General features: G+C 37.8%; 1 protein-coding gene and 1 pseudogene across 1 annotated transcript; both read left to right on the plus strand.

Annotated features, from left to right (window-relative positions):
• Positions 1 to 4,165: 4,165 nt before the first annotated feature.
• Positions 4,166 to 6,242, plus strand: LOC147517285 (uncharacterized; annotated as a pseudogene).
• Positions 6,243 to 8,008: 1,766 nt separating this feature from the next.
• Positions 8,009 to 9,568, plus strand: LOC147517286 (uncharacterized). Its single transcript, XM_086593543.1, has 3 exons — positions 8,009 to 8,390; positions 8,515 to 8,882; positions 9,317 to 9,568. Exons 1-3 carry the CDS (start codon positions 8,009 to 8,011, stop codon positions 9,566 to 9,568), a joined length of 1,002 nt encoding a protein of 333 aa, XP_086449669.1.
• The last annotated feature ends 261 nt before the right edge of the window (positions 9,569 to 9,829 follow it).

The following is a 9,829-nucleotide window of genomic DNA, read 5'->3' on the forward strand; positions in this document are numbered from 1 at the left end:
CCAAAAAGGCCTCTTCAGCTGTAGCTGGCTTCCACAGACTTTTCGTCCACTTCTGCTCCTCTGATTGGGTCAAGGCTTGGACCATTGCAAAGCTCTTTCCGCGCCGGTCGTTTTGACATAAGGTAGGCCTCATTCCGAGGTCCGAGTCCAAAGATATGGCATTCGGAAGTTCGTGACTTTTGCTCCTTTATTTCGCTAAAGTGGCACCATTTCTGCACATAATGGACTTTGAAGCCTAAAATGCATAAAAACACGTAATCAGTATTAACTCTTACTTATTATTCACATAATTGGTCTAACAGTATGATTATTAAGGGGTTAAAACTACAGTTTTGGGCTCTTATCATCTACCATACTGGATTTTGATTTTTTCCTTAATTTATACCCATCTGATCCGTATTTTGCAACTGTTTTATCTGCTATACAAGAAGGACAATTGTCTGAGTTCTCATTATAGGACGCTTTTCTATTTAAAGGCCGATGCCTTTGTATTCCTGATTGTAGCTTGCGGGTACGTCCCCTCACCAAATTACATAATGAAAGACATTTTGGTCGTGACAAGACACTCACACTCTTATCGGCATCTTATTTCTGGCCTGGTTTAAGCAAGGATGTCCAGAAGTTTGTTGCTCGTTGCTAGGTCTGTCAAGTTTCTAAGGGAAATGCTACTGATGCAGGGTTGTATATGCCTTTACCTGTACTAGATCATCCATGGTGTTCAATTAGTATGAATTTTGTTCTCGGCCTACCTCGTACACAATGAGGTTTTGATTCTATCTTTGTGTTGGTGGATTGGTTATCAAAGATGACTCATTTTATAGCTTGCTTGAAAACGACAGATGCTGTCAATGTTGCCTAATTGTTTTTTTTTTTGTGATATTTATCGTTTGCATGGTCTACCTAATTTCATTGTTTCTGATTGTGACACTCGTTTTCTTAGTCATTTTTTTTGTTGTTTCTGGAAGCTTTTATATACTAATTTGGAGTTTAGCAGTGCATACCATCCTTAGATGGATGGACAGACCGAGGTTGTTAACAGGTCGTTGGGTAATTTATTACGTAGTTTGGTTGGTACTAAAGTGAAACAGTGGGATTCTCATCTTGCTTAGGTGGAATTTGCTTTTAATCATTCGGTTAATCGAAGTTCTGGGTACAGTTCCTTTCCACCTTCTATATGGATTTAATCCAAAGGTCACTACTGATCTTGCTCCTATACCCAGTTTACAACCTATTCATGTTGTTGCTTCTGACATGGTTCAACAGCTTCAAGATATTCATACAGCTATTCAGAAGAATCTTTTAGTCTAATGCCAAATACAAAGCTATTGCTGACAGACATCGCTGTCTTGTTGAGTTTGAGGTAGGTGACTTTGTTTGAGCAGTGCTTACTAAAGAACGGTTTGTCATTGGTGATTACAATAAACGGAAGCATCAAAATATTGGCCTTGTTGAGGTCATTAAGAAGATCAATCCCAATGCCTATCGTCTACTTCTGCCTAGCCATATCCGCATTGCAGATGTTTTCAATGTGAAACATCGATCTTCTTCGGTATTTTAGTGCCTCATCTGATGATGATGATGACGTGAATTCGATGATGAATTCTTTCAATCCAAGAGGGAATGAAGCAGTTCAAGTTATGGCTAATGTGTTTATGGACATATGTGATCCTATATCGGTGGTTTGACTGCTTTTAGTTAAGAGGGCGCACGCCCTTGGATTATAATTTAGTCAGGTCTTTTGTTTCCGAAAGAATTAGTTGTTTCTAGTTGAGGGGCGCACGCCCTTGGACCATAATTTAGTCAGGTCTTTTGTTTTCCATAGGAATCGGTCGGTGTACTTTAGGGTCACCGCAGTCTTATTTGTTTATGCTTTTGAACGCCTATCTATTTAAGGCCTCTTGAGGGTTTGTAAAAGACATTTTTGGATTTTATCAATTTTATTCATTGTTTCTTGGTTAAAAAATGATTCTTTGATTGTTTGAGAGCTAACGAGCACTTAGTCATACATTACTGAGCCTCAACACCCTCTTCTTCTTCTTTTCTATATTTGCTGGATAAAACATTTGGATGAACATAACGACAAAAAGAAAAGCCATAGTGTAGACTATATATTTGTTCCCCTTCTGCGCAACATGGATAACATCACTTATAGTCTGCTTGGGCTAGACTGTACACATCCTGTTTCTCCATTCATTATTTTTTTTTATAAGTAAAATTTATTGATTAGGATGTAAAAGGGTACAAATGTGAGAAAGAATATCAATCACTTGCATGGTACAACCAAGTATACGCAAGCCTAATGAGGTTATTACGCCCCCTATGACGATCCCAATTACAAGTTCTCAACTAATTACATCCGAAAGTTAGACAAGAGATCCCACTTTTCATGTTCCCTTTCCAAGATAGGCTGATTATTGTTCGAATGAATGAAGCCTCATTGTTTGCTTAATCCCACTCTCTTTTATATTATTTCTATGTATTTCCCCAAAAAAAATTCAAGACCCGTACTTCCCAAACCACATGATATCCCCAAGTTAGTTGCTAATGACACGACCATGTATTTGATCCAATCCCAAGAGTCATCAGTATTTCCACAATTGTACATATACCCACAATTTCACCAACTTTTCCTTCGTTATGCAGCTTCCGAGGGCAATCATCCACCACCAAGATGTCATTTCAGCCAGCCTTTCTCCCTGCAGTATTACTAGTAGATAACTCAGCACCATCCCCTCGCAATATAATACGTCAACGTGAATAGCATCACCACATCAGAGCCGGCCCTGAGGACAGTCTACACAGGCAGCTGGCTGGGGCCCCAAAAGTTGGCCCAATATTAAGGCCCCCATGGCTGAAAGCAGTTGTGGTCCATTATACCATATTTGGCCCAACATAAATCATTAAACCATAGTTGTGGGCTGAAAGCAGTTGTGGCCAATATTTTAGAGAGTCGGCCCAACATAAATCATTAAACATGGCCCAACAACAAAACCCCATCGATACTAAACTTGAGAGTCTTGTTCTCCACGATCGAAGTTCTTGGCGACTCAATTCTAACTTCTCCTCTCAAGTCTCAATCTCTCGACTCTCGACTCTCGGTCTCTGCAATTCTTTAAGGCTGAGTTCTCTAACTTGCACGGTCTCCACTCCTCTCTCTTTTAATAGTATACCTGCAAGGCTGCAACTCCCAAGTAAGCAGTAGTTTCTTGTTTACTACTTTAATTAATTGATACATATTAATTCCTTAAAACTTTAATCATACTTATTTCAGTTATTTGCAAAGTAAGTATTTTTTTTAAACTATTCTATGGTTCTATTTAATTCCCTTTTCTTTTAGTTTGAGTCTTTGAGATTACTAGACATTAATAGCTACTATTTTGTATGTATTTTGTGTGTAAGCCACTAAGCTAGGGTTGTGGTGATTTTTTAATTAATCATATCATTGTTTGATTGTTTGTGAATTTTAATTGTCAGTCTGTCATCATGCCTCCGAAACCTCCGACTAGAAAGTATCCTTATGGCTCTGAGAAAAGGAAAAAGAAGCAAAGATTAGATAATGCCGCTCAATCCCAAAGCGGAGATATACTAAATTTTTTTGGTAACAAAGGACAAGTAGAAAGTTCAAGTGAAACAGTAGTGGTTGACGTCGAACAAAGGAATGACGATGATAATGGAGAGCATGAACTGAACGAAGATGTTGAAGCTTTAGTGAATGAAGATGTTGAACCTTTGGTGAATGATAATGACGAGCCTTTAGTGAATGACGATCTCGATCAAGATACAAATGAGAATACAGAATATGTACCTGTCCACTATTTTGATCCAGCAAATTGGGACAATATTGATCAAAATCTTAGAGATTTACTTGTTGAAAAGGGTCCTATAAGAATTACTGATGTTGATTTTCCTAGAAATCACCTTGGCAGACATTTCTCTTCGAAGCATTACACTCGAATAATGCCAAATGGATTTAAAAAAGATAGAACTTGGCTTGTATATTCTGTTTCTTTGGACAGGGTCTTTTGTTTTTGTTGTAAGTTGTTCAAGCGACACACGAACACTTCTCAATTGGACAATGAAGGGTATTGTGACTGGGATAACCTAAGTAGAAGGCTTTCAGAGCATCAATCATCTCAAGAGCATCAATCATCTCCAGAGCATCTTCTTTATTGGAATAGTTGGTATGAACTAAAGAAGAGATTTGACAAGAATGAAACAATTGACAAAAAAATGCAAGAAGAAATCAGCAAAGAGAGGGAACATTGGAGACAAGTGTTACTACGAATACTTGCTTTAGTGAAAGCACTTGCTAAAGGTAATTTGGCTTTTCGTGGGAAGAATGAGAAGATTTATGATGAGAATAATGGGATTTTTTTAAGTTTAATCGAAATGATTGCTAAATTTGATCTAGTACTGAAAGAGCACATTCGGCACATTCAAAGTCAAGAAATCCATTATCATTATCTTAGCCACAAGATTCAAAATGAGTTGATAGAGTTGTTAGCAAGTGAAGTGAAGAAAGCCATTGTCCAGAAAATCAAGGAAGCCAGGTACTTTTCAGTAATACTTGATTGTACACCGGATATTAGTCATGAAGAGCAAATGTCACTTGTGATTCGATTTGTAGATGTTACATCAAGTTGTCTAAAGGTTGAAGAGTTCTTTTTAGGATTTTTGAAAGTGGATGACACATCAGGATTGGGCCTTTTTGATACACTCAAAAATGTTTTGAACACTCTTGACCTTGATATTGGTGATATAAGATGGCAGGGTTATGACAATGGATCTAATATGAAAGGAAAACACAAAGGAGTTCAAAGTAGACTACTTGAAATAAATCCTAGAGCCTTATACACCCCATGTGGTTGTCATAGTCTGAATCTTGCTCGTTGTGATATGGCTAGCTCTTGTTCAAGAGCTATATATTTTTTTGGAGTGGTTCAGCGAATCTATTCATTATTTTTGTCTTCCACAAAGAGGTGGAAAGTGTTGAAAGATCATGTGAAAGATGTGAAGCCCAAGTCAGGTCTCTCGCTAAAGTCGTTATCAGCAACACGCTGGGAGAGTCGCGTAGACAGTGTTCGTGCAATTAGACATCAAGCTCCGAAAATAAGAGATGTGTTGGTTTACTTGGCTGAAAACAGTGACGATCCTAAAACAAAGAGTGAAGCTGAGTCACTAGCGATACATGAAATTGAGAGTTTTGAGTTTTTGCTTGCCATGGTAATTTGGCATTATTTACTTTTTGCAGTTAACTCTGTTAGCAAAAACTTTCAAACTGAAGACATGTAGATTGATGTGGCCATACATGAAATGAAAAGACTTATTTCTATTTTTGAGAAGTATAGAGAAACCGGATTCGAAGAGCCATGACAGAAGCTAAGGATATTGCAACTATGATGGAAATTCGACCAGTTTTTCGTGAAAGGCGGATCATTCGTAGAAAAAAATAGTTTGACAAGAACATGACGGGAACAGTTAGTGAAGAAGTGACACAATCAGCTGAAGAATCATTTCAAGTTAACTACTTCTTATTCATAGTAGACCAAACTCTTTCTTCATTCAAGAGTAGATTTGAGCAGTTCAAAGTGTATGAAAAATTTTTTGGGTTCTTGTTTGATTTAGAGAAGTTAAAGGTTGCAGATATAAATAGCTTAAAGACTTCTTGCATTAATCTTGAAGAGTTTTTGAAACATGACGGTGTTTCTGATATTGACGGGATAGATTTATTTTCAGAGTTAAGAATCATGAGATAACTTTTACCAGATAACACAAAGAAAGCAATGGACGTGCTAAATCATTTGAAGTCATGGGATAACTGTTTTCCAAATGCTTGGGTTGCATACAGAATTTTGTTGACTATACCAGTTACTGTCGCATCTGCAGAAAGAAGTTTTTCAAAGCTGAAGTTGATCAAATCTTACCTTCGATCGAGCATGTCTCAAGAAAGATTAAATGGATTAGCTATGTTATCTATTGAAAAGTCTTTAGTAGAAAAACTTGATTATGAAGACTTAATTAGTGATTTCGCAACTAGAAATGTAAGAAGACTAGCTTTTCAGTAGTGTTTAGTTTTTGTAATTGAATTTTGGTGTGAATTTATTGATGTTAAGCACACATTTGATTTCGTAAGAGTACGAAGGAATTTGGACTTAATTTTTTATCAAATAAGAAAAAAAAATTGGCTTATGTATTTTTCATCATTTATCGGCAGAGGCCACACTTTAGGATCTCGCCTAGGGCCCCCCAAAACTCAGGGCCGCCCCTGACCACATGGCTCGATCAATCTCGCCCATTTCTTCAGTAGCAACTTAACCTTTCACCTTTCATCAATTACCAATAGATCGAGGCCTGGCAAATTCTTCTGCCCCAATTCCATCATAAATGCTTTCCACCCATCATTTCCAACACCATTCCTGCGGCCCAGAACACTGCCTCCCCAAGTATGTAGTACGTCGACTTTCCTATTGGTCCCAGGGAACCAACACACCCATTTTCGTATTTAGTTATTGGCTGCTGCTCCTCTCTACCCCCCTTAATGGATTGAGCCGAGTTTTGTTGTGCAACAGTGCTAGTAGCTAACTGTGGCTGTTTTGTTTCTTGCACAGGGGTTTAATGTCTGTTCCTTTTCCTTGTCCCCCTCACAACCATCGCATGGTGTTGATTATCTGCAGATTCACACCTATCAGCACAATTCGTCATAGTTGAAACCGACCTCCTGTTATTCTCCACAACAACTGGAATTACCGCTTGAGGAAGTGCAATTTCTCCAATTTTTTCTCCAATACCATAGGAATGGCCGCAGGACCATTACTGTCAGTCTACTCCTACAGAGTCTTTCTATAGTCTAGCGCGCGCATAACTCTTTTTGTATACTTGGATCACCCTGACCCTTGGGCTTGTATGGAAAATTTGGATAACTTCATAACTGTCACCAAGTTCGGCGTTTTTTTTAATAAAACGCGTTTAAAACCTGTTAAATTGACAAGGCGTCTTTTATACGTTTAGAACCCACGCTTTTCAAAATATCGCGTTTAAAACATTTGAAATACGATTTAAATGTAAAAATCGTATACATTGCAAGATTTCGAAAAGATCGCGTTTTAAACTTTCTTCTCTTTGGTTTTGTTCGGTCACTTACTCACAGAGTCGCACAACAAAAAAAAAAAAAAAAAAAAAAAAACAACAAACAAACAAAAAAAGGAACCCCGAGAACTTTACCCAAAAAAAAAGAACCCGATCGAGAAGAGCTCCTTCACCAGTTCACCACCAAGTCGCCAACTACCAAAGTACAAGGTTAGCTCTCTCTCTTGCTCCTTGCTAACTACTTCTGTCTATCTCTCTCATAAATTGCAAGAAGTACGTCAAGTAACAAACTTATGCCAAGGGTTAGAGATCCATTATGGGAGCATACCGAGCCAACAACACAAAAGAAGAACAAATGCAAATTTTGTCAACTTGAGATATCTGGGGGAATAAGTAGGCTAAAGTATCATTGGGCGAAAATGATTGGGCATGATGTTAGTCCTTGCACTGCTATGACTGATAAAGTGATGGAGCTGGCACTCAATGCCATAACCGAAATAGAGGACATGCCTTGTGTTAATAAGAAAGCTAGAGAGAGTAACTCCAAAGAAGGAAACACATGCTCAAGCTTCAATTTCGGGTCTCAACAATTGGTTTATAGGGCATCAGGACAGTCAAGTACCGTTTCCCACCAACCGAAGGTTTTGGAACTACTGAAAAAGAAGGAAAAGGAGGTTGCTGATATTATGGGAGTAAAATTTATTGTTGCAAACAACCTTGCATTTAATATTTTAAGATCAGACGAATTAAGAGAGGTGCCAAGCTATTGGGAAGTATGGTGAGGGGTATGTGCCTCCTGACAGTGAAACTGCGCGTACCAAGATTCTAGGTTCATTGAAGGATGAAGCAACAATGTATGTGAAAAGTGTCTAAGAGTCATGGGAAGATACGAGTTGCACATTGATGTCAGATGATTGGATAGATGCTAGAAGAAGGCACCATGTTAACTTTGTTAGCTAGTAGCCCAAGTGGAATCGTGTTCTTGAAGTCCGAGGTTGTCAAAGAAAAACAGACGGGAGAATATCTCGCTAACTTCATAATGAGCACCATGGAAGAAATTGGTTCACATAATATGATTCAAGTTGTTACAGATAATGCAAGCAATTATGGTTCAGTTGGGGTTATTATTCAATCTCGTTACCCGCATGTTTTCAAGACTTCATGTGCAGCACATTGCATAGACCTGATTTTAGAGGATATTGATAAGCTTCCTTCTGTAATGCCAATCATGAAAAATGCAAGAGAATTTGTTACTTTCTTATACAGGTCACCTGCGATTTTGGAAACAATGAGAAAGTTTACAGGCAATCCTGATTTGAAGAAGCCGGCCGGGAGCAACTAGATTTGCTAGCCAATTTCTTTGCTTACAATCTTTATTGAAAGAAAAAGAACCTTTGAGATTCTTGGTAAGCTCATATGATTGGCAAGCTCATAAGAGGATAAGAGAGGATGATGCTAAAGCACTTGTTAAGGTAATACAATCTGATACCTTTTGGATTAAAGGCAACGAAGTGGTTGCAATTGTTGAGCCTATTGTGAAACTACTTAGGATGGTTGATGGAGATGAGTATACATTGGGATACATATATGAGGGCATTATTAGAGTCAAGGAGTCGATAAAGATGATTCTCAATAATGATAAAGATAAATATGACCCTTATTTGGTAATCATTGAAAGGAAACGAATTCAACGCCTTCATAGCCCCATTCATTCAGTGGCTGCGTATCTTAATCCCAAGTTTTACTATGAAAAGATTGTTAAGATGGACGCTGAAATTAAAGATGGTATGAGTAAGGTGAGACAAAAATTACTTACAATTGAAGAGAGGAAAACCCTCACTCAATAGATAAATTTTTATCATGCAAGGCATTCAAAGATTTTCACCCCAATGGCAGTTGATGCTTTATCAAACACTCATCCTCATACGTAAAATTATTTCATTATTAATTTGTTTCTTCTTAATAACTATTAGATGTTGATTGCATTTATATATTTGATTGTTACATTAATATTTGTACATGCTTTCTAGGTTTATGGTGGGATATATATGGTGGTGATCTTCCGGTCACGCGTAAGATTGTTATGAGGCTTCTTAGTCAAACATGCAGTGCATCAGCTTGTGAGAGAAATTAGAGTGCCTTTAGTGCCGCACAAACCAAAAAGAGAATTAGATTGGAGCCAAAAAGATTGCATGACTTGGTTTATGTTAGGATGAATCTCCATATGCAGAAGACTAGTGCGAAAAAGACGGAAGATAATCTAAAACCGATTCAACTAGATGAGTTTATAGCCTTTCCAGATGACCCGACTCCTGTAGTTGGAAATGATGTGGAGAATATTGTTGATGGTGGTGATATATCTGATGATGAGGAAGATGTAGATGTCGAGGATGGTGGTAATGAGGCTCATGTTGAAGCATACGCAAATAACGGAAATGCGGATGATGAAGAATTTCATCGTTTAATGAATGTATTTGAGTGAGTCATATTTATTTAGCTCTTTTTTTTTTTTTTGATCGTTTAATGAATCTTTAGTACCCCTGTTTCATAGATTGAGGTAGTACCCCTATTTGACATGAAGACTTGAACATTTACCCCATAATATGATCCTGGGGAATGCTAAGATATATCGGAAGTGTTTTGTACATTTTTTAAAGTAGTAATAGAATGGCATTGCATCATCGTGCAATTAATATCTCCCAAGCCAAGTTTCTTGTCAAAACTGCTGCTACTACAAATCAAG

This window comes from Coptis chinensis, chromosome 2 (assembly GCF_015680905.1).
Source record: "Coptis chinensis isolate HL-2020 chromosome 2, ASM1568090v1, whole genome shotgun sequence".
NCBI classification, from domain to species: Eukaryota; Viridiplantae; Streptophyta; class Magnoliopsida; order Ranunculales; family Ranunculaceae; genus Coptis; species Coptis chinensis.

Excerpts from the sequence above, each read along its gene's own strand:
- LOC147517286 (XM_086593543.1), top strand. The coding sequence starts at position 8,009 with ATGCTAGAAGAAGGCACCATGTTAACTTTGTTAGCTAGTAGCCCAAGT. Across the intron at positions 8,391-8,514 it reads AACAATGAGAAAGTTTACAG|CTCATAAGAGGATAAGAGAG; the intron begins GCAATCCTGATT and ends ATGATTGGCAAG. Across the intron at positions 8,883-9,316 it reads TTAAAGATGGTATGAGTAAG|AAGACTAGTGCGAAAAAGAC; the intron begins GTGAGACAAAAA and ends CTCCATATGCAG.